The sequence below is a fragment of the Triturus cristatus genome, chromosome 8 (genome assembly GCF_964204655.1).
Source record: "Triturus cristatus chromosome 8, aTriCri1.1, whole genome shotgun sequence".
Classification (NCBI taxonomy): Eukaryota; Metazoa; Chordata; class Amphibia; order Caudata; family Salamandridae; genus Triturus; species Triturus cristatus.
This window is the reverse complement of record NC_140591.1, coordinates 276,973,769-276,997,993: the sequence shown is the minus strand read 5'-3', so window position 1 is coordinate 276,997,993 and position 24,225 is coordinate 276,973,769. Positions and strand designations below refer to the sequence as shown.

At 49.9% G+C, this 24,225-nt stretch overlaps 1 protein-coding gene across 1 annotated transcript in view; it reads right to left on the bottom strand.

Annotated features, from left to right (window-relative positions):
• Positions 1-24,225, bottom strand: part of ATM (ATM serine/threonine kinase) — a 1,586,045-nt gene that overhangs the window by 581,841 nt on the left and 979,979 nt on the right. The window contains exon 44 of the mRNA XM_085621514.1: positions 13,728-13,832. Coding sequence (XP_085477640.1) covers positions 13,728-13,832 — 105 coding nt within the window. The remainder of the gene's footprint in view (positions 1-13,727; positions 13,833-24,225) is intronic.

The window sequence follows — 24,225 nt, the reverse complement described above, 5'->3', positions numbered from 1 at the left end:
TCGCAGAAAAAACTGTGTTCAAGGGACAGGGATGCCCTAAAAAATGGGACCATAAATGGGGAAAGTGGAACAAATATAGGGGGGACATCTGCGTCTCCCCTACAGTGGAACTGAGAAGGGAGAGACGAACACTGATGGCCCAGTTAGCAGATGCTATTGGAGCCTCCCCACTGGACAGCTAGAAATAATGTGTCGGCCTGAATATGTTAGTTGATTGTTTCATCGTATTTTTGACTCTGGTTCAATGATGTAACTTATAGTGGGGGGGAGGGGCATCTTCCGGGGACAGCTGGACAGTGTACTCCTGGTTCAATATATGTAATGGGACAATGTCGATATTTCAGTTTGATTATGCCAGTATGACTGTAATATGCTATGCACCGATGCATTCTTGTTACCAATAAAAACAGTTTTAAAAAAAAGACAAGCATCCCGCACAGCCCATGGATCTAGAGGAATGAGCCCTCAAACCTTCTGGAGGCTGCTTCTTCGCCAACGAACTGCACATTTTAATACAGAGTAAATCTATCAAGAGATACTGCACTGCCTTGCCTCGTCTCTGACAAGTCTAATGAAAAGCTTATAGTCAAGCTGGTAATCTTTACCACGTTCAATATAAAAGCTAAGAGCTCTCTTAGGATCTAAACAAAGGAGACTCTCCTTTCCTTAGAAGTGTCAAGGAGAGCAAAGAATGCCGGAAGGGTGATTGTCTGGCCGACATGAAATCAGGTCACTAACTTAAGTAGGAAGGACGCATATGTTCTTAGAACCAGTCTGTCCTGGTAAAAGGTAGTGTAGGGTGAATGAACTAAAAGGGCCTGCAGTTCACTCACCCTCTGGGCTGATGAATGGCCACCAAGATGACCGTCTTGAGAGTCAAAAGTCTGAGAGGACAGCTTTGCATGGGTTCAAAGGAGGAATCAATCAATCAATCAATCAGAATACTTGTATAGCGCGCTACTCACCCGTGAGGGTCTCAAGGCGCTGTGGGGAGGGGGAGCCGCTACTGCTCGAAGAGCCAGGTCTTGAGGAGTCTTCTGAAGGCGAGCAGGTCTTGGGTCTGTCGTAGGTGAGTAGGGAGGGTGTTCCAGGTCTTGGCGGCGAGGTAGGAGAATGATCTGCCACCGGAGATTGTTCGTTGGATGCGGCGGACATCGGCGAGGGCGAGGCTGGCGGAGCGGAGCTGGCTGGTCGGGGTGTAGAAGTTGAGTCTGCTGTTCAGGTAGGCTGGTCCGGCGTTGTGGAGTGCTTTGTGTGCGTGGGTGAGGAGCTTGAAGGTGTCCTCTTGTCGACGGGGAGCCAGTGTAGGTTTCTCAGGTGGGGGGGATGTGGCTGCGGCGCGGGACGTTGGTGATCAGTCGGGCGGAGGCGTTTTGGATGCGTTGTAGTCGTCGTAGGTGTTTGGCTGGGATTCCTGCGTAGAATGCGTTGCCGTAGTCCAGTCTGCTGCTGACGAGGACCTGTGTCACCGTTCTTCTTGTCTCGTCGGGATCCACTTGTAGATCCTGCGGAGCATGCGGAGGGTATTGTAGCAGGAGGAGGAGACAGCGTTGACCTATTTAGACGTGGAGAGGGAGGAGTCGAGGATGAATCCTAGGTTGCGTGCATGGTCGGTGGGTGTCGGTGCTGCTCCCAGTGTGGCCGGCCACCACGAGTCGTCCCAGGCTGAGGGGGTGGGTCCGAGGAGGAGTGCCTCCGTCTTGTCCGAGTTTAGCTTCAGGCGGCTGTTCTGCATCCAGTCGGCGACGGCCTTCATTCCCTCGTGGAGGTTGGTTTTGGCGGTGTGCGGGTCTTTGGTGAGGGAGAGGATGAGCTGGGTGTCGTCGGCGTAGGAGATGATGTTGAGGTCGTGTTGGCGGGCCACTTGTGCGAGGGGGGCCATGTAGATGATGAACAGCGTCGGGCTGAGGGATGAGCCCTGGGGGACGCCGCAGATGATGTCGGAGGCCTCGGATCGGAAGGTCGGGAGGCGGACGCTCTGGGTTCTGCCGGAGAGAAAGGACGTGGTCCAGTCAAGGGCCTTCTCTTGGATTCCGGCTTCTAGGAGGCGTGTCTTTAGAGTGCGATGGCAGACCGTGTCGAAGGCGGCTGACAGGTCCAGGAGGATGAGGGCTGATGTTTCGCCGTTGTCTAGTTGGCGCCTGATGTCGTCTGTGGCGGCGATGAGGGCTGTCTCGGTGCTGTAGTTTCGTCTGAACCCGGACTGGGACGGGTCCAAGATGTTGTTGTCTTCCAGGTGGCGGGCCAGTTCCATGTTGACGATTTTCTCGATGACCTTTGCTGGGAACGGTAGCAGGGAGATGGGCCGGAAGTTCTTGAGGTCCTTGGGGTCCACCTTGGGCTTCTTGAGGAGGGTGCTGATTTCGGCGTGTTTCCAGCTTTCCGGGAAAGTCGCTGTTTCAAAGGAGATGTTGATTACCTTCCGTAGTTGGGGTGCGATGGCAGCGTCTGCTTTGTTGAATACGTGGCGTGGGCACGGGTCTGACGGAGATCCTGAGTGGATGGAGTTCATGACCTTGCGTGTCTCGTCGTCGTTGACGTTGGACCAGGAGGTCAGGCGGTTGACGCTGGTGGTGTCCACAGGGGAGGTGGGGTCTGGCATAGTCGGGGTGGTCATGGTGTTGAGGCTGTCATGGATGTCCGCGATCTTGCGGTGGAAGAAGATGGCCAGTGAGTTGCACAGTTCTTGTGAGGGCGGTATGTCATTGGCGCTGGGGTTGGAGAGTTCCTTTACAATGCTGAAGAGCTCTTTGCTGTTGTGTGCGTTGTTATCCAGGCGGTCTTTGAAGGAGGCTCTCTTGGCTAATCTGATGAGGTGGTGATGTCTGCGGGTGGCGTCCTTGTGGGCTGCGCGGTTGTCCGGAGTGCGTTCGTGGAGCCATATCTTCTCCAGTTTCCGTCAGGCGCGTTTGGAGGTCTGCAGCTCGTCGGAGAACCAGGTGGCTCTCTTGCTGGCGTGGTTGTTGGAGGGTTTCTTGAGTGGGGCGAGGGTGTTGGCGCAGTCGTCGATCCACTGTCTGAGGTTGCGGGCTGCGGCGTCTGGGTTGGTGGGGTCGGTGGGTGGGTTCTAGGCGAGGGTGGTGATCAGCTGGTCTTCGGTGACTTTGCTCCAACAGCGGCAAGGCAGCTGTTGGGTGCGGTGGTGCGTGGTTGGCTTGTTGAAGGTGAAGTGGATGCAGCGGTGGTCGGTCCAGTGGAGTTCGGTGGTGTGGTTGAAGGCGACGTGGGTGCCTGTGGAGAAGATGTGGTCCAGAGGGTGGCCAGCGGGGTGGGTGGGTGCGGTGACGAGTTGTCTGAGGCAGAGGTTGGCGAGGTGGTCGATCAGGGTGACGGAGTTGACGTTGTTGTTGTTCTCGAGGTGGAAATTCAGGTCCCCGAGGAGGATGTAGTCTGTGGAGGAGAGTGCGTGGGTGCTGGTGAGGTCGGCGATGGAGTTGCTGAATTGTGCTCGGGGTCCGGGTGGTCTGTAGATGAGTGTTCCTCTGAGGGTGGTGGTGGGGTCGGTGTGGATCCGGAAGTGCAGGTTTTCGGCGGTGTTAAGGGTGTCGTCTGCGTGGGTGACGACCTTGAGGGTAGATTTGTGGACGATGGCTATTCCTCCTCCGATTCCGTTGGCGCGATCCCTGCGGGTGATCTTGTAGCCATCTGGGATGGCTGTGGCGATGTCGGGCGCCGAGGAGTCGTTCCAACAGTTCTCGGTCAGGAAGGCCACTTCTGGGGCGGAGGTGTCGAGCAGATCCCAAAGCTTGACGGCGTGTTTGCGTGCGGAGCGGGTGTTGAGGAGTATGCAGCGGAGGTGTTTGGGTCCGGTTCTTGGAGGTTTGGTGGTTCTGTCGCAAGTGAAGCTGCAGGTGTGGCAGGTGAAAGGCCCGTGAGTTCGTTTTGGTGTGGCTTGGAAGCAGGTGTGTTTCGGCTGGCGTTGAGTGCGTGGAGGGTGATGGCGTCGTAGCAGAGTCTGGTGGTGTGGCGTTCGCAGGGTCCAGGGGTTCTGGCGCTGGGCGCGGTCCAGGCGCAGACGGGCTTGCCTTCGGCGCGCCAGCTGCGCGCCCGCTGCACGGCCTCCATAAGAGGTGGAGAGGGAGGGAGGAGCAGCTGGGAGGCGGGAGCGGGGTGGCCAATGGGTGTCAGGGGGGCGGGGCCGCAGGGACGCAGCGGTGGGAACGAGGGAGCGGGAGACGGTGGCGGCAGGAGCAACGAGGCAGCGCGTGGCTGTGTGGTGGCGTGGGGGGTGACCTGCCTGCGAGCAGGGTCAGAGGAACACATCAGAAACTTTCAAACTAAATTTAAGTCTCACTGGGGCATAATGTAGGAGGAAGGCAGAAAGATGTGTTATAGAACGTTTAAGAATCAAGTCACAAAAGGTGATTTAAAGAGAGTGGGCGGATTTAGCAAATGAAATAAAAACTCCAATGGGACTGACTAACATCCTTCAACAGTGCCCAGTGCACGGCCTTTCTGGGCTAACAATAAAACAAACAGTAACACCTCAGAAAGTCTGGTATGAAGTGGGCCAATTTACACCAATATATCCAACACCAAGAACGAGCTAAATACCATATCATAAAACCGATACCAAGTGTCAATTAAGTAGTCTCTCTGAAAAAGAAACATTCATTTTTTAGAATAACCCTCACCCACCAACCTAGTTAGTGGCATGCTTCATCATCAGGTTCCCACCTAGGTTGACGAATGCATCCTAGGTGTGCTGCGCTGCCTGATTACAGCAGAGCAGTTTTTTTTGTGATGTGAGCTTGTGGGTGGGATTTTAAAACTACCTCCAGGATCCCCTTCCTAATTAGGATGAGTTTAATAGTGGGTTCCTGCGTCCGGATTAAAAACAATAGTGGGTGTGAAAAAAGATAAGCAGTCTCGCACATCCAAATGTAGTCCACATGTTTCAGAAAATTAATGGGTGCTGAGTCAGTCATACTGGCTTTCTTCAGGACAAGTGGTATGAGGGTCGGATACGACCCTTTCAAGAACGTGGTTGCACACTCACTAAGGTGTGCGCAAGTGGGGTGGATTTGTAACATGATTTGCACTCAATCTTTTATATTAGTATTGCGAAAATTCATGCAACATGGATCCCGGTGGGAGACAGTGCCTACAGTCACACTTTCTTCAAGGTCCTCCACCTGCCGAAATGCCTACTACAGGATCCCAAAGACACCAAGCCACAAACGTATCCCAACGGCAGATGTATACAGATTCCGTCGAGGGACCCCTGACTCCCAGAATAATGTCAACATACTCAGAAGGAAGATCAAAAACATAACTGAAGCCGCTCAATCTCCAAGCATGTAGATAGAGTGTGCGCAGGTTTGGGTGCAGGACCCTGACCTCCTTCTGCAACAGTAGATGCTCCCAAAGTGGAAACCTAATAGGAGGATGAATGCTCATACTTAGGAGTTTGTGATGCCAAACTCTCCGTGCCCAATCCGCAGCCACTAGGGTGACTATGACCTGGTTGGTACCTGATCTTTTTGAGGACTTGGGGTAGGAGTAGTATTCGCAGTAAGGTGTACAGGAGTCCCGAATTCCACCCCAAGCGGAATAGGTCTCTGAGCGAGAGCCGCTTTGGAAACTCCAACACGCAAAGTGCACACTATGCATGTTCTCGGCGGTGAAAAATAGATCGAGCCAGGGTTCTCCCCATTCATGGAAGAGACTTCAAACCACCTCTGGGAATAAATGCCATTCATAGTCCGCAAGGCTTCAGAGGCTACGTTTGTCTGCCCTGGCATTCAGAGCTCCCGCCAAGTGTTGTACAACCAGGAGGATATCGTGACATTCCAGCCACTTTCAGAGATGTAGGAACTCCAGGCACAAAGTCCATGGACCCCACTCATCCTGCTTGTTGCAGTACCACATGGTGGTGGTGTTGTCCGTTAACACCTGATGAATGGCAGTAAGGATCTCAACGCGAATCGCCCATAGCTCCAAAAAATGAATGTGGAGCCAGCTTTCTACCGAAAACCAGAGTCCTCGCATCTCCACCTCTGCTACATGGCCACCCCATACCAGGAGCGAGGCATCAGTTACCACTGTCAGCTCCGGGAGGGGAAGAGAAAGTGGTCTGCTGGTGATCAGGTCGCGGTCCGGTAACCACCACTGCTGGTCTATGGCAGTCTCCTCTGAAATCTGAACACAATCAGAGAGATTCCCTCTGGGCTGTGCCCACTGAGATTTAAGGTCCCACAGCAGAACCCACATGTGCCATCTGGCGTGCCTCATCAGCGGGATACAGAAGACAACTAGGCCCAGCAGCCTCAAAGTCACACTCACCGAGATCCAGGACTGAGGTTGAAATATGAGAATCACAGCCCTAATGTCCTGGGTTCTCTGCGCCGCAGGATAGACGCAAAATGTTACTATGCCTATAATAGCTCAGTTTGGGAAGGAGTCGGGGTGACTTCAAAATGTTGACCGTGACCACAGCAAGTGTAGAAGGATCGTCGAAGACTAAAGGTGGGTGAAGATTGCATGGGGAGAGCCTGCCTTTAGCAGCCTGTCATTGAGGTAGGAGAAAACTGGGACCCTTGCCCTCTGGTGAGGCCAAAGGGGAGCACGGAAAATTGGAAATGTTCCAAGCTCACTGTGAACCACAGGTAATGCCTGTGGGCCTGCAAGACAGGAATGTGAAAGTAAGCATCTTGCAGGTCCAGTGCTACCATCAAGTCTCTATAGTCCACGGCAGACCGAATCAGGGCTAAGGTGAACATTGTGAACTTGTCTTTCCTCAGGATGGCATTGACAGAACCAACATCTAGGATAGAGCGGAGACCACTGTTCTTTTTCGGTACTAGAAAATAGCAGAAGTAGCAACCACTTCCATTGCAGGCACACTCTCAAAGGCCCCATTGGCCGAAAAGGCTTGTACTTCCTGGTGCAATCATGACAGCTGGTCCTCTGAAAGCCAATGCACAGAAGGTAGCATGGGTGGTGGGGTTTCGAGGAACGGAAGGGCGTGGCCCCACCTGACAATTTACAACACCCATGCGTCTGAGGTGACTTTCTGCCATTATGGTAAAAAATGCACGATTGTTCCCCCTGCTGGGTGATGGTGCACCAGAAAATACATACTAAAGAGGTTTTGGTGGGACAACAGCAGCGGGAGAGGGGACTGGGCTGTAGTGTTTCCTTGCTGATAGCAAGGTCTGTGGGAACTTCTGCCTTAGCAACCTAAGAAGCTGGCTGGCCTTCTATGTATGGATGGTACAGGCGGGTCTGGAACCCTCTCCTGTCTCCACAGAAGGGGCGAAAGTATAGTGGTTGATGTAGAGCAACAAATAACCCCAGGGAGCAAGCCCTGGCCATGATGACTTTAAAGCGCTCATGCGCAGTATCCGGCTTATCGGCAAACAGGCAAGAGCCATGGAAGGGCACGTCCAAAAGGCTTACCTGGACATCCCGCGAAAAGACTGTTGACATTAGCCAAGTATGGCACTCAGGAGCCCATTGCTCTTCCAATGGAGTCTGACGTGTCTAACCCACACGGGATGCTGAACTTTGCAGTGTTCCGGCCATCCAGCATGGCTTGCGTGAGGATTTCTCTCATTTCCTCTGGAACCATAGATCGCACTTGTGCCACCGAATCCCACAGAGCACAAAAGTATCTGCCTAACAGGCAAGCCGCGTTCACAAAGCACAATGTCAAACTAGAGGAGGAAACATCTTTTTGCCAGATGATTCAAGCCACTTGGATTCCTTAGCTGAACGGCTAGTAAGGAAAGTTCTTGGATTCACTTTTGCTGTTCAGGCCTGCACCACTAAACTCTTGGGTCTGGGGTGCTTCATAAGGAATGTGGAACTACCAGAGGCAGGCCAATAGCAGAGAGAGATCTGACGGCTTACATGGCCCAAGCCCCCAGGAGGACGTCCATGAGATCTTCATTAAAAGGAAGTCCAGGCTCTTCACCTGAGTGCCCTGGCTGGAGCACCTCGTTTAAGACATTTGTCTTAACCTCCGTGGTTGGTATCAGTGACCTCCGCTGCCCTCCTTATCAATATGGAGAAGGGCACACTTTCTTCAGTGGCTGTGCAGAGTGAGAAGACTGACTCAAATTCTGTTGATGTGTCAAGTTCACTGCGTACTCCAATTCTTTGTACCAGTTTTCCTCTGGAAAGGATCGGGTAAAGGGCCTCCTAGTCGGGATCCTCCCCATACAGGACAAAGGAGAATGACTCTGTTTCAAAAGGCTGTCTTGGGTCTTTTTGCATGGGCCTTCGACCTCGGATGGGGTCAATACAGCGCTGTCTCAGAGTCGACAATAGGTTTTCCTTCATTGTGTCGCATTTGAATGACCAGGCCCCGGTAAGGGCAACGGAGCCAGGACACGGGACTGGAGTAGGTCCAGATCCAGGTACAGATCCGGAGGGTCTAAATTGCATGGAGGAAGGGCCCTCTGACTAATACTGGTGTGACATCTCTCAGCTCCAATGGCTCAGAAGGCGCACCAGAAGGAATCTGTTGACCAAAGATGCGGGCTAAGGCTGGATGAACCTGCTGAAGCTGATTAGGATTCGCTCCTGCCTCTAGGAACTCAGGGAAGCACGGGGAAGGAGCCCAAGCCGGGTGGAGTGCTGGAGAGGGTCCTAGGTGGGAGAGGGTGGTCCTTTGCTCCTTTTGTGGACTTGAAAGAAAAGTGAAGTCTAGGGGCACTTCAACTTTTTGTTTTTCTTGGACTTACCCGATGAGAACTTTGATTTTGAAGTTGAGTGGTTGCGGGAGTAGCAGGACCGAGGTTGTCCCTGAAAGTGGGACTGACACGGAGTCTTGCGTTGTCGCACTTCAAGGAGCTTCAGCAACCTTCCCTGAATAGCATTCAGGTGCATCGACTGACAAATATTTGGAGTTGTGACCAGACCCCAGCCACCAAAGACAAACCAATTGAGGATCAGTCACAGGCATCTGCCTGTAATATTCCACACAAGGTTTAAAACCCATACGTTTTGGAAGGGACACGGCCCTAGTAAACTGGAACGATTATTTGAAAAAAGGCTTTACAAAAGTCGAGGAAAAGTTGGTCCAAAAATGACATAGGTAGTTCTCCAGATCCACGATTCTGAACGCAGAGAGGACCCAACATCAGTGCGCTGGGGTGGCGCCTACATAGGCACTACGCATGTCCCATCCGTCACAGACACTGTCAACACGGATTCATCAGCGCCACCTGGTGCGCAGAGGTACTGCTGAAGGTTTTGCTGATTCAGTCTGGTACCTGGACAATATTCTAAGGTAGGGAATGTGTGTTTAGAAGTCTCTTCTGGGATTATTTATTTACATCCCAAATGTAACACGTGTGAGGGGGAGCCGACATGGAATCGTAAGTTCTTTAAAGACAGCTTACCTTTGGGCATTGGGTCTCCTGATGCCACTTTTGAACAAAGGGACTAATGTGTCTTTCTCAATTAGGAGATGTCACTACTAGACCAGTTGCAGTTTAAAGCACGCTAAAATTTGTGCTAGATCTCACTTTCCTTCTATCCTGCCTTTCCATCTGTATCTTCTTTATGATTAGAGGCTGATCTGCAAATGTAAATGCAAGTCTAGGTGTTCAGTATCATTACAAAATTACATGGTAGGTTGAACCTTCTAATACATGCCATATGTCAGAACCCCTTTCAGCAGGAACAACTGGGCACAACGGTGGGCCTGTGGCCTTTTACTCCTGATGTCCTGGGGCCCAACCAAATGTGCATCGGAAGCAATTGTGCCACGTCCCTTTTAAGCACACGGGCAATAGCCAGATTGGCACAGCTAACTTCATTGAGGTTCCCTCTTCGGGGGCGGATGGGTTGCCCATCGAGTTCTTTGCGGCTTTCCCGGATTTGTTGGCACCGCAGCTGCAGGCCCTGTACAGCGAGGCCTGGCGGCTTGGGCGCTTGCCCGACTCTGCTCGGGAGGCGATTGTGGTACCCTTACTGAAGCCCGGAGGAGAGGCCGGTGCGCGCACGGCGTACCGTCCGCTCTCTATGCTGACGGTGGACTATAAAATTTTGAGCAAAATACTGGCGTCGCGCCTCTTGACCCATATGACCGCCTTAATCCACCCGGATCAGGCGGGCTTTATCCCTCGGCGCAGCACGGCCACTTCCGTTCGACGGTTGTTGCGGGTGATGGAGATGGACCGGGACGTATTCCCGGAGGCCTGCACACGGTCGGTCGACATAGAAAAGGCCTTTGATAGTGTGGAATGGCCCTACTTATACAGAGTGCTGCGGGAGTTTGGATTGGGGGAGGACTTCGTACGCTGGACCGCCTTGCTCTATAGCGATGCCACGGCCCGAGTGAAGACGGGGGCTACCATATCGGTCCCCTACCGCGTGCGGAGGGGGACGAGGCAGGGCTGCTCCCTCTCCCCCCTGTTGTTCGCTCTGGCCATTGAACCGCTGGCGGCTCATGCCCGACGAGGGTGCGCCTATGTTGGAGTTTCCCTGCGGGGGGATGCCCACTATATCTCCCTATATGCAGATGATCTGCTGATGTTTTTGGCGGATGCGGAGAGCGCGTTGGACGGAGCGATTGCCCTCTTGGAGGAGTTTGGTCGTCTGTCCGGGCTTAAGGTCAATTGGGGCAAGACATGCTTGTTCCCGTTGTCGCGGGGAGGTCGGACCCCACGGGCGTTGGTACAGATCCGGTGGGAAGGCAGCTGCCTACGATATCTGGGGGTTAACATTTATCATACCCAGACTGATTTGTTGGAGGGGAATGTTGGCAGGGCCCTTCGCGGCTTACGGGGTAGCATGGGGTTTTGGAGCACGCTCCCACTCTCGTGTGCCGGGAGGGTGGCGCTGTTGAAAATGGTGGCGTTGCCACGCCTTCTTTACTTTTTTCGCACCCTTCCTATATGGATCCCGGCGTCGTTTTTCGCGCGGCTGCGGGCACTGTCTACGGGCTTCATTTGGGGCTCGGGAAGGCGGCGAGTGGCGCTGACCACGTTGCGGCGGCAGAGAGCAGAGGGGGGCCTGGCAGCCCCGGATTTTGAGTGGTACTACTTGGCGGCCCAGCTCCAATGGCTTACGCAGGCGGTGGCCAGGGAGTATAGAGGCCTGGAGGGCCCACAGGGCAGGCCGATTCCGCGGCATGTGCTGGCCTTTATAGTCCTCCACCAGCGGTTAGACCTGACTCAGCTTACCTTGGAGGAACGTACCCTCCGGTTGGCTGGAACAGGTGTCAGAGGAGGGCCGCCATAGTCCACCCCTATGCCCCGGAGATCCCCCTGGGGATGTGTACGGCGTTCCCGCATGGGGGAGATTGGTCTGGACTAGCGGTTTGGGAGGAGCTGGGCGTGCAGATGGTAGGGGACTTATTTAGAGAGGGAGTGCTGTTGCCTTTCCAGGACTTGCAGGACTCTTATGGGCTCCCGAGGGGGGAATTCCTGCTTCATGCGGCCCTTGTGGTGAGCCTCCAGAAACATTGGAATATGGGGCTTTCGGAGCCGCAGACCGCCGCGGGTTGCCAATATGTAGTGATGGCGGCGGGGACGACTAAGGCCATTACTTGCCTCTATCGCCGACTGTCGATGGAGGGCTTGCACCCTCTGGGCGCCCTGAGGGAGAAGTGGGTCCGCGGTGTGGGGGAGAGGGGGCGGACTTTCGGCACATGTTTTGGTCCTGTACGCAGTTGAGTGACTACTGGGGTGATGTTGTGGATTGTTTGAACCAGGTGACGGACCGCTCCATTGCCCCGGACATGGGGGCTTGTTTGTTGCTTTGGTTTCCCCACACTCGCCGTACGAAGGTCACTAGCAAGTTTTATGATCTGGGGTTGATAATGGCCAAGAGGGAACTGACTATGCACTGGAAATCCCGGGGGGGGCCTAGCTTCCTGCGATGGAGGGCGGCGTTGGCGCGATGGGCGGGGGCTGAGGGTACGCTCCGGGTGCAATTGGCCTTTCGGAGGGACGATGAGAAGGCACTAGCGACGGCCCGGGCATGGGAAGCGTTGGTGGTGGAACTTCAGGGGTTGATGTCTGATGCTGGGTAAGGGGAGAGCACATCTGACAGGCAGGAGGTAGCGGGGAGCGGGGAGTAGAAGGGGAATGGCGGTAGGCCCTGGCCGCCCGCACCTTGGCTCGGCATTGGGGAAGGCTCTGTTTGCTTAGGGAGAGGTTGGGCTCCTGTATCTTATTTATTAGGGAGGAGGGGCACATCGGAAGAGGGGTAGGGGACGGGGGCACACTGACATGGGATGGGGGAGGGGGGGGGGAAGGGGACTGTGTGGGAAGGATGTTCTTTCTCCTGGATAATTGGTATTGATGATAAATGTGCGGTACTTCCTGGACGGGTGGAGGTAGGGGGATGTTTGTTGAGTTGTTGATTTGGAAAACAATAAAAAACGTTTCAACAATCAATTCATTGAGGTTCCCTCTGGTAAATGGGATCACCGGCCTACAAACCGCACACATGCAAAGGTCTGATTGGCACAGTTAACTTTCATGGCGGACTCTTTGGCATACACCCCACACAAGGGTGATGGCCCGACTGGCACCTCAGTCCTCTCCTCACACTAGACTACAGGGATCCAGTCACCAGGATCTCCTACTGGACTGCACTCCCTCCGGCAATCTCTTCTTCCTCACAGTGCACACTGGTCTTGGCAAGCAGGCAGGAATGCAGCAATCCACAAATCTCTCCTCTACCTCCACATGCCCCTCCGCTCAGACCTGGGTCTCCCAAAATGGAACCCAGAATCTTCCATGTATTTTACCATTCCATCCAGCACATGCATACAACACACAAGCACTGCACAGCACTAGTTACTAGTCTTCTGTAGGCCAAGAGTGAGTTAAGCACACAGCGGCAGAACTTTACATGAGTTAGCCGGCATGCCACACTACAGTGGCACAGGTAAAAAAAAGTTCCTGTTCGCTCCTACTGATCACTACATGGTACACTGCCACCACTGCGCTCATGCTACTTAACTCCTGGCAATGGCAGTAGCTTTTCACCAATATAAGGGTAGTGCTTTGGGCAATCCTTCTAGTCCAACAAAACTGCAATCCATGAGACAGGCCAATGTCATGGTGCACGCACCTTCTGTTTGCCCACGACAACAAATATCCAGGGATCCAGACATAACTGCAGCTGGGGCACTAACCGTAACAGTACACGTCTGTCACCATGCGAGAAACTTTTCCATCCCAACACCATGCCACAAGTAATATTAAAAAGCATTTGGATACAATTCTGTAGCTTGCTGAAAGTGTAAGTTTGTTATAAATGCTGACAGTGTTTGGACTCATTGGTAATAATTTAAACAATCATGAATTGAAGCGAATCAGAGGAACCATGGGTGAAGCCAAACACCGATCTCAGCACCTCTCATTAAATTATATGTAAACAGCCTCGCCATCAAGCCATTCTTGCTACTGTGAATGAACGAATGCTTCTGGTTCTACAGAGGAAGACTCCACTTAGAAACGCAAACAGATGTCTTCCCTCAGTGATGAACCATCCTCAAGAGTTTATTCCAACACCATCCACATCGGTGCAGAACTAGTGCAATATACACTGACCTGAGTCTTAGGGGACAGCACTAGTATCTCTGGACAGAGATAGTGAACTTCTTCTCTATATACTAATAATACAGATTTCTGGCTTTAGGCCTGTCTGGTTACAGTTTACTATGCGCTTTGGTTGTCAAAGAAGAACTGCAAAATTGAGCAAGCATTAAGTCTAAACATTAAAATTGTATATAAAAAAAGAACATACATAATTCTTACCTGGCATATTTTACGCTTTCATAGAAGCCACAAAATTCTTGGTCTCTTAACGACTGCAAAGCAGAATACAACGATTCATGGTAACCTGGACCAGGAGCCTCATTTCTTATGAATAAGAATATGAAATAAGAAAATAAGCAAGAAAAAAAAGCTAAATGTAGTTTTCAGACCTGGTATGAATAATGTGCAGTATTATACAATTTGAATATTAAAATTTTAACATTGTATTGTACATGTTTTTGCCCTATCTGTATCATTAAGATCAATAATACTACGTAATCTAGAACTAGAACAGCCCTGAATAAGAAACTATACATACCTACATTAAGAGAAAGGTACAAACAAGCAGTTTACAAGAAAAAACCCTAACTTAAAAAGGGAGATACTTAGTATACCAACATTTACTTTAAAAGATATCAAAACCTGTGATGGGAGTCATGGGAGGCCACCGAAATTTGCACACCATGCCAGTGCTGCTAAATGAAGAATATATTAAAATTCTGAATGATCTGTTGATGTGCTTTTCTGAAAAGTAGACAGCCAGAGCCACCATGTGGTAGACTGTCAGAAATGAGTGCCAATGCGGAGTACTGGCAAAGACGGCACAAATAAAATACTGTCCAAAACTCTACAACATGTCTACCAAGTACCAATGAGTGAATATGCATTAAGCCACCTGATCTACTGTAGCAAACCAGTGTAACAAAAACAGTGATATTGGAAATTGAAGAATTTGACAAAAAGAGAAGATGTGCTAGATGCGATCCCGCCGGCCTCGAGATACTAGACCAGCGCAACTATGTTGGTGCAAGTGTGTGTCATTCCTGCATTAGTATGGCTCCTGCACCTGTGTGTCATGGCATTTCTCGTCCTGCAAACTTGCTCTGCCAGGTGTCTGCCCTACTGCCAACTGAGCAGAAAAGTGCATGCGACAGCCCATAATTCCCACCCGACCAATCACAAAAATATTAGGTTAATGTGGGAGGACTGCGTGGCAAGGTGAAAGTAAAGAAAAAATATTTTCATTATTTTTCTTTACTACATATACAGCCACTAGCTGTACCACGAGTTGCCAAAAAGTGTATTTCCTATTGTTTTTAACATTGTGCTATACCCTTTTTGGCCCTCAGAAGAAAAAGTTACTAAGAAAATGTTACTTATCTGTAACATAAGTACGTATAGTATGGATGTTAAGTACAGTGTACGGACTTTTCTTAGATTTCCATGTCTGAATCATTGCTCAATGTTATGTTAGGAAAACCCAGGTACACATAAATAATCAGAGTATTAATATGCTCTGCAGGACATGCAATACTACAAGTAGTATATAAACTTATATTTATAAATGTGATTTTCAGGCAAGGAGGTGGATGTGCTCTGAAAACCCTAAAACAGTTTTGGAGCACAAATGCAAAAGAAGCATAGAAAGAGCAGTAAATAACAAGCATTGGTATAGCCAATAGGTCTTGCTTTTGGGACCTAATAAGTGTGGTAAAGGCATGCATGGAAACGACACAGTCTTGTTAAGACCGCATTATTGACAGGGTAGACGAGGAACATGGCGGCCAGCAGATAGCGGTCGCGGCCGCACTCGCCTCGGGGTTTTTCTTTCTTTTTCATGGAGTAAGGGGGGTATGAAGAGAGGGAGGAGAGGCATTTCGGGGGTCCCTTGAGCCGACTTTTCTTTCTTTTTACCGGTTTTCGCTGGGTTTCCCTACTCGGCGCTTGGTGGGCTCACCTCCGTCTCTCCTGCTGGGCTGGATGGGCTTCGGTGGAGAGTGTTGCGGCTGGAGGTGGGAGGAGGCAGCGAGGCTTCGCAGGCGCCGGGTCTCTGCCTGCTTCTGGTTCCGGGCCTCGGGGGCAGTGTCAGCACTAGCAGCGGCTGAGCAAGTCCTTCCGGAGCAGTTGTGGGCTCCGCATCGAGAACATTGGGAGCAGGCAGCCAGGACTCCAGATGCTCAAACTGCTTGTCATCCCCCAGAGAAGGGCGCTGGCGGAGACAAAGGTGACAAACAAGCCTCAGGGGGGGCTAAATCACCGGTAAGGTGCAACACATTTTTAAGTTTGGTTGGTTTGGTCCCGGCGTCGTGGGGTGGCTGCTTCAACACCCTCAGCAACTGCATGGAGGTGACTGAAGGCGGTTTTCTAAAAGGAACTGTTTCCCCTCCTGTTTCTCCTCTTAGAGTGGGCCGGTACACCTTAAGAGCTAGAGCTGCCTACTCGTTGCAGAATTTAGAGCCCACATATGTCTCTGTGACCCAAAAGAAGACATCCATTGTAAATTTAACCAAAGCAAAGTTAAGAAGGTCCGGAGCTAGATTTGGGGAGAGCGAAGAAGAGGAGGAGGAACTGACACAGAGAGGTGTCCCTAAAAACCAGATCAGAGTAAAAAAGAAACCCACATTTAATTCAAAAATCACCCCCTCATTAAAGACTTACTATAGAGTCATGGCTACTACAGCGGAGCCCAATCAATCTACGGAAGTGCCTCCTGACGACCCGGAGGGTTTCTTTTCCAAAGTTAAATCAAAGTCTAAACCGAAATCTGCTGTAAACGATGGGGGGGCTTCCTCCCCCATGACCCCGTTTTCTCAATGCAAACAGAGGGGGGTCAAGCAAAATCCCAAGCGACCTATTGGGCCTCCAACTAACTCTCCAGCACCTAAGGCCCCGCAACAAGGTTTAACCCTCTCAAATAGGTTTAATGCCTTGGGGTCAGGGGATGAGGAAGGGGCCGCGCTGACCAACGATCCCCCTAGAGACCTTGTAACGGGAGCCCCTCTTGGGCGCGCTGAGGCTGGAAGCACGGAAACAGGAGATGGCTCCGAAGCACGTTCCCTGTCTGACATATTGATTGCTATGAAGAAGGAGATGTTAAGCGGGTTTAAGGTATCGGAACTTAACCAAGCAGAACTTGCGGGAAGGTTTTCGGTTTCTGAAGCCAATCAGGCAGCAATCAAGGCTTCCTGTGAAATTCTATCTCAGAGGCTTGATGAGGTGGTGGTTAGGACGGGCCTTCTTGAAGCAGAAATACCTGGCATTAAAGACACCATAAGTGAGGCCACTAAGGAAGTAGGGAAGCTAACCTTACAACAAAAGGCTCTGAAGGACGATATCGAAAGGCTGGAAAACCACTCAAGGAAGAACAATCTGAGACTCCTTAATATTCCCGAGAACTTGGAAGGTTCGGACTTAAAGGGGTTTGTTATTTCTATATTAAAGGGGTCTGTTTTGAAGGATCAGCCTGACATTAATTTAATGTCCGAGATTCAAAGAATTCACCGAGATCCCTACAGAATAAACCCGAAAAAACAGAAACCCCGGAAGATTCTGGTCAATTTCCTCTCCTACTCAGTAAAAGAGCTAGTTTTGTCACTCGGTCTTAAGGAGGGCTCCTTGACCTTTTCCCCCAATGGTACGGATCCATTTACCTTTCAAATAAGATCGGACATTTCTCACATAACGGCTACAAGGCAGTGGAAAATGGGCAATAGACTGGAGGAATTGAGGTCCCTGGGTGTAAAGGTGCAACTGAAATTTCCGGCTAAGCTGAGGGCCATGCATAATAATCAAATGCACCTACTACATACAGTTGAAGAGGTAGATCTTTTTATGGCAGGATTAAGGAGGGCAGAGCAGGGGAAGTGAGGATCATCAAGTGGTTAGTGAGGGGTCTCTTATTGGGCATTATAAATCTCTTGTTACACTTCTTTCCTCCTACTCCCTCCTCTTCTCTTTTCCCCTAGTATATTTTTTAGCTGAACCCGAGGTGAGTGCGACCGAATGGGTTCACCCATCTTCAAGGGAGGGTTCCTCATGGGTTTAGGGGTAGGCACGGGGATGTGGGAGGGGGGTGGATCTTTGGGGGGGGGGGGGTCACCTGGGTTGGGCAAGGGGAGAATATAAAAATACAAATAAAAATGAAAAAACTAAAATAACCTCATCTTACTTTAGCGATTTAATCTTTGGAACAACACCAAGGTGGAGGGGCGTTGTATACGATGGCTGATGTAACTATAGACCAGACCGGTATGGGCCTTCTTGCATGGAACGTAAATGGGTTACGATGTATTAGGAGGCAAAGGCTGATTATGAAATATCTCGAACTCGCGAAAGCCCGGGTCTGTCTTTTACAGGAAACCCATCTGACCATTGGGGAGTCGGATAAATTGTTTTCAGGAGTCCCTTGGATAAAAGCATATGGTGTCTCGGACCAAGGTATAAATAGCCGTGGGGTTGCTGTTCTAGTTAAACGGGGGATAACTTGTACAATTAAATCCATCCAGACTGATAAATCAGGGAGATGGGTGATAGCGCAGTTGGACTTTGGGGGCACTGTCTTAACGTGCGCTTCATTTTATGGTCCTAACATTGACGACCCTTCTTACATTGTTAAGCTGCAATCTAAGCTTATGTTGTTACCTCCTCCAATAATTGTTGGAGGAGATTTCAACGCTTTATTAGATCCCAATTTAGATAGGTCAAATCAGGCTCGTTCAATTCCGAATCCTCTTGTTAGACGGGCAATGAAGAATATGATGCATGACCTTGGCCTGGTAGACGTGTGGAGGTTTTTGAAAGGTGATAGGGCTGGATATACATTTTATAGCAAGAGATTCCATCACTCCTCTAGGATTGACTACCTCTTAGCTAGTAAGCTCCTACTTGGCAAGGACTCCGACATATCCATTCTTCCTAGCCATCTTTCGGACCATTCCCCCGTTTTCTGTTCCATCAAAAATTTTTCTTTAAAATCTCAATCGAGATGGACACTTAGCAGGGGAAGGTTAGACGACCCAGATTTGATTCAGGCAGTTAAAACATCATCTTCGGAGTTTTTTGACACCAACATTGGTTCAGCTGCCATTGAGGTCGTGTGGGATGCCTTCAAGGCTAATCTAAGAGGCCGACTGCACAGTCTCATTTGTTTTAAAAATCGTTCCGAGGGAAGTGCATTGAAACTGGGCGAAGAAAAGATCAGATTGCTGGAAGCCGAGTTTTTGAGGCTTTCAAACTCCCCAGATGGGCAAAGGAAGTCGCGGGTAGAATTTGATCTTGAACAGGCAAGACAACGCTATAGAGGCATCTTAGAAGAGAAGTGCAAGAAGCAATGGGATAGGAATAGGATGGAGAACTATGAATATGGCGAGAGGGCCGGGGCTCTTTTGGCGTGGAAAGCGAGATCGGAACGCTCGAAGAATGACATAGCTGAGTTGGTGATAAATAACCAAGGGGATAGATCCACAGATATAGGCGACATCCAAAATACTATACTCACCCTATTTGCGGATCTATATAGGGAGAACTTATCTCCTTCTAAACAACAAATACGTGGGTGGTTGAGCTCGAAATCCCTCTCCACGCTGACACAGGCCAACAAAGACTTCCTCGATTCCCCTATTACGCTGCAGGAGATAAGAACTCAAATAAAGCAGTCTAAAAACGGCAAAGCCTCTGGTATTGATGCCCTCCCAAACGAGGTGTACAAATCTCTCTCTGAGGAAGTCATCCCTGTTTTGGGATCCCTTTTTCAGTCAATCTATAGCTCTACAGGTCAAGTTCCCAATTCGTGGAGGGAGGCAATCATTGTTCTGGTCCTGAAGCCAGGGAAAGACCCAGCTAAAGCAGATTCCTATCGCCCAATCTCCCTGCTAAATGCGGACTATAAAATCTTTATGGGTATTTTGGCAGGGAGATTGGGCAAGCTAGCCCCTGGATTGGTTAATACAGACCAAAAAGGGTTCATTTCTGAGAGACATATCCAAGAACAAACACAGCTACTTATTGGGAACATCGATTTGGCGATCTCTAGACTTGAACCCCTGGCAGTGGTCGCGCTAGACGCCGCCAAGGCCTTTGACAGGGTGTGCTGGGTCTACCTCTGGGAGGTGTTGGAGGAGATGGGATTGGGCCCAATCTTTATTCACACTCTGAGAGGGTGCTATCAGGATGCTTCAGCTAAGATCCTTATCAACGGTGCACTTACTCCCAGTTTCACTATCCAAAGAGGGACCAGGCAGGGTTGCCCTATTTCCCCTTTGCTGTTCGACCTCTATATTGAGCCTCTTGCCCAGGCTATAAGGCTGGATGAGACCATACCTCCGTTTAAGACACAGCAATATCGCTCTAAAATCGCTTTATATGCGGATGACATAATCATCTACACAGATGACCCCGAGATAACACTGCCAAAGGTCGGGGCTCTGTTGGAAGATTTTGGAGCAGTCTCAGGATATCTGGCTAACCCCACGAAGACGGAGGTTATGTGTTGGAACATAGATCAGTGGAGTGGGGTTACCAGCAATATATTTAAATATCTTGGTATAGTTATAGTGAAAGATCTGGGGAAAATTCCATCTATTAATATAGGGAAAATAATAAATGAAATTGACCAGCTGTTTGCAAGGTGGAGGAACCTCCCCTTGACCATCTTCGGGAAGGTGAATTTAGTTAAAATGACTATCCTCCCGAAATTAACGTACTTGTTCAACGCGGTTCCTCTAGGTTTCCCTAAACACTCTATCTCAAAGGCGCAAAGTAAAATCGGGAGTTTCATCTGGGGTGAGAAGGGCGTTAGGCTATCTTGGAAAAAATTGAGGCGCCGCCTAGCTAAAGGGGGATTGGCCCTTCCAGATATTCGCTGCTATCTGGTTGCCTTTCAATTTAAGGCTATCAGGATGCTTTTAGGGGTACCAACTGCATGTGCCTGGGGTAAGTTGTTGGGGGAGTCGGTCAGCACTGAAGGCGGGGGGAATAAAGCAGGGTTTCTCTACAAGTTTGGCGCCCCAAAATTCTTCAAACGAGTAAGGCTGAAGGTGATCAAAAATGCCTTGGAGGTCTGGTATTTCATCCGCTCCAAATGTGGGATAGGTTACTACTCCGATCAGGCACCGATCTGGGACTCTCCGGGGACCCCCCCCTGCCTCCAGGATAGTATGGCACTCCCAATTAAAAGAGCCGGGGTCGCGACTTGGTCTGAGTTGGGGGATGAAAATGGCATACATCCTTTTGGAGGTATTGAAAGCAAGAATAGGCTCGGGGTTCTCGAGGTTCAAGTTTATTCAACTAAAATCATGGTTTGAAACGGAGAAGGAGAACCTAAGGGGAAATGGTGAGGTGGAAGATGCTCTCAAGAACATTCAATATCTTAAGAAGGAAATCTCTATCTGGTACAGGATCCTGATCAACGCAGATGACGTTGGTATTCCTCATCAGGTTTCAGCCTGGAATGACTCTCCTTTTGAACCGGATATTGGGAGCCTCCTGGAACCCTCCATGACCCTGCTTTATAAATACACAAAATCTGCCAGTCTGAAGAGAAATCACTTTTTTGTTTCTAATCGAATTTACTATACTCCGGAGAAGATCTCGAAATTTGCCCCAGACCCGGAGCCGAGATGCCCCAGGTGCTCCCTCCCTAGAGCCAACGACGTACACATCTTTTTTGAATGCGCTGAATTAGGAAAATACTGGGAAGGGGTGTGCAGATACTTATGTATGACCTTCGGAATAGATATCGTGTTGAACGGCTCTCTGATCTTTTTTGCCAACGACCAGGTGTCCACTGCTTGTTTGGCTCAACCACTCAGAGGGCTGTTATTATGTTTGATTTTGCTGGCCCGAAGGGAGATATGTTTTAGGTGGAAAGACCCCCTCCCCCCGAAAGTAGAAGATTGGTTAAAATCAGCACTGGCTATGGCCCGGTTAGATGTTATGAGCTCCAGCCCTAGCCTTCCTTCACTTTGGGCACCCTTTGTTCGTCTGGGCCAGGAATTGAGACTCTGGTGATTCCATTCTGCAGTTGCTAATGGTCGATAAATACCATGGTCCTATGATTAACACCTAAATCCCGGACGATAAAAGGGGATTGGTTGGATAACCTAAACAATGGCAGGCGGTCGGAGGGCGCCCCATTATTAAAACTGACCGGTTATGTCCTGCTAGCAGTTTATAGGTGAGATGAGGACAAAAAAAAAATTTAAAAAAAAAGACCGCATTATTAAGGCATGCGTTGTTGAGGGAGTTATTGTTCCGTCATACAACTGAGCAGGAGCGGCAACTTGATGTTCAATACACCAGGCAGTGTTGCCAAACATAAGAACTTCTGCTTTGTCCATGTTAACACGCGTGTTTAGGTCCATCCAGTTGGTGGTTCCTGCATACAGAACTTGAACTGGGGCTGCAGAGATGTTGATCAGCTTCTACATGCAGAATTTGTTGTGTGCCAACTGCGTATTTGTAAAAATGCAAATAAAAAAACAGGATGAGGGCAGCAAGAAGAGCAGCTTAAATGTTGTGTCTGTGTTGGGCAGTTAAGTGTCCAGTTTGGCCGTGAAAGTAGTGGAGAGCTGTATGGGCTTTTTTCAGCAGATGGGTGAGCAGCTTACATGTGTATTCTGTCTTCATTAAACAGGAGGGTGTGCTTCACCGGCAGATGTGCTGAACAGGGTTCCAGGTGTGCACCTTGAGAGGGTGGTAGAATTAATGGCAAGTCTAGGATGGACAATAGTGTTTTTAATGTATGTATATATCACTTCATACCGCACTGTAGTGTGCTGATGCACATTTTTGGATGAGTGGCACACTACACTGCGAGGGAGGGCCTGTTTCCCAGAGTGTTGTATTTATTGTGATCCCACATGAGAAGAGTTTTGGTGTCATGCATGAGTGACCAGAGAAATGCTCTTATCTTGTCTCAGGGTCCAGCCCCTGTCAACGTGATGGAGGAGGAGGTGCAGGTGATTTGTGAGCAGGATATAATTGTGATTAGCTGCCATGTATAATTTACTCTGCAATGCCTGAGTCATGTTTTATGATTCCTGTTCATCTAAAGGCAGGGAAAACAGGCTGGGATCTACCTGGAAGGTCTGTGTTATAGAGAGTCCATTTGATAGGTGCAAGGGCATGTCAACAGAAGGCAGCTACATAGGACCAACATACAGAGGAGCTGAGGGCAGCTGTGTGTGTGGACACAAACAAATAGGAGATCATCAGAGATGGCCTCATAATCCACATTGCAACACGCAGAATGCAGAGATGCTGTCAAAGAAGGATGATGCCAAATTAGCAAGAATCAGTGGTGTCTGGCAACTATAAGGGGATCATGGGCGAGCGCATGAAATAATATTAAAAAACAAATAAATAAAATATTATGAAACAAATAAATAAAACTTACCTGATACGACGTCCTCGCTCTGGACCTCTTCTTTACTGGAACTGGATGCTGGAACTTCCCTTGTCCAATCCTGTCGCTGCTCACATGCAGCATGTGAGCAGTGCCAGGATTGGTGGGAGCAGCCTCACTCGGCGTTCTACAGCATTCTGGAGGCCTGCACCTACTCTCAACCCAGCTGTCTTAAGGCAGCTGGGTTGAGAGGTTTAAAGAGCGCATGTATGGCTGGCCGTCGCAGGACGACCTGCCAAAAAGATGTGTGCACTTTAAACAGTGCATTAGCCAGCCCAGCCTACCTCCTGCTGCTGTCACTCAACTGCGGCCCCGCCCTCTCCTGACGCTAGGCACGGGAGATGAAAAATAAAATGGTAATAAATTACCTTTTTTTTCATCTCTGGGGTTTTGGCCAGGGAATTTTAAGTGGGGCGACGCTCCTCCGCTCCAATGGAGGAGCCACCCCTGGAAGAATGGGAGTTGGTGACCTGGGCAGTAACTAAGCACCTTGTTATGGGCAAAGAGAAAGCCTTCTGCTGTACAAATACACCTCATGCGTGATCAGGAGGACGGCCAATGCAAGTGTTTTTTTGGGAATAGAAGGCATCTCATGCATGTGTGTTTGTTGAAACATTGTGTGTCACTGTGCACTCTATGGGTATGGTGTAGCGGCCAATAGTTGCATATTGGGCAGCCCAGGGAGGGCAGGTGGGTGGACAGCATGTATGAGCATTGGGAGATGGAGAGAAAACCACAATAGTGCAGAAGGAGACACTGCTGTAGGTAGTTTGGATATGAGTTTTCCAAATCAAGTAAGAAAGTGGCGCAAGCGTGCCTCGCACGGCAGCAGGGGGGGAGGAGGCGGGCCGGCGCGATTCACTTGCGGGAGCGATAATTGCTACCATATGGTGGCGCTCGCTCCCGCAAGGGAATCTCCACACGTGCACGCGTTGCCATTGAGGGCAATGGAACGCGTGCACGGTTGTGGGTGAAAAAAGGGGACCGATGGCTTAAGGTCTCCTCCTATGCAGCGCTGCGTAGGCGAGACCTAAAAAGGGCAGGAGTGAGGATTGCTTGTAAATCATGCAGCATACCAACACTAGAAAAATGTAGTCACTGGGAAGCAACTTTCCTTTCCCTGCATGGGACCTTCCATATATTCATATTACTTATTCTGAGTAGCAAGCTGTGAAAAATCAAAAGGCATGGTGGGAAATGTCTCCCCTTACTGAAACAGATACGGATGCACCATTTGTCCCACTGCATTATCACGTTTTGATTGAATATGCAGGCAGTAATATTTGGCCACGGTATGGCTAGTTTGCCATTTAT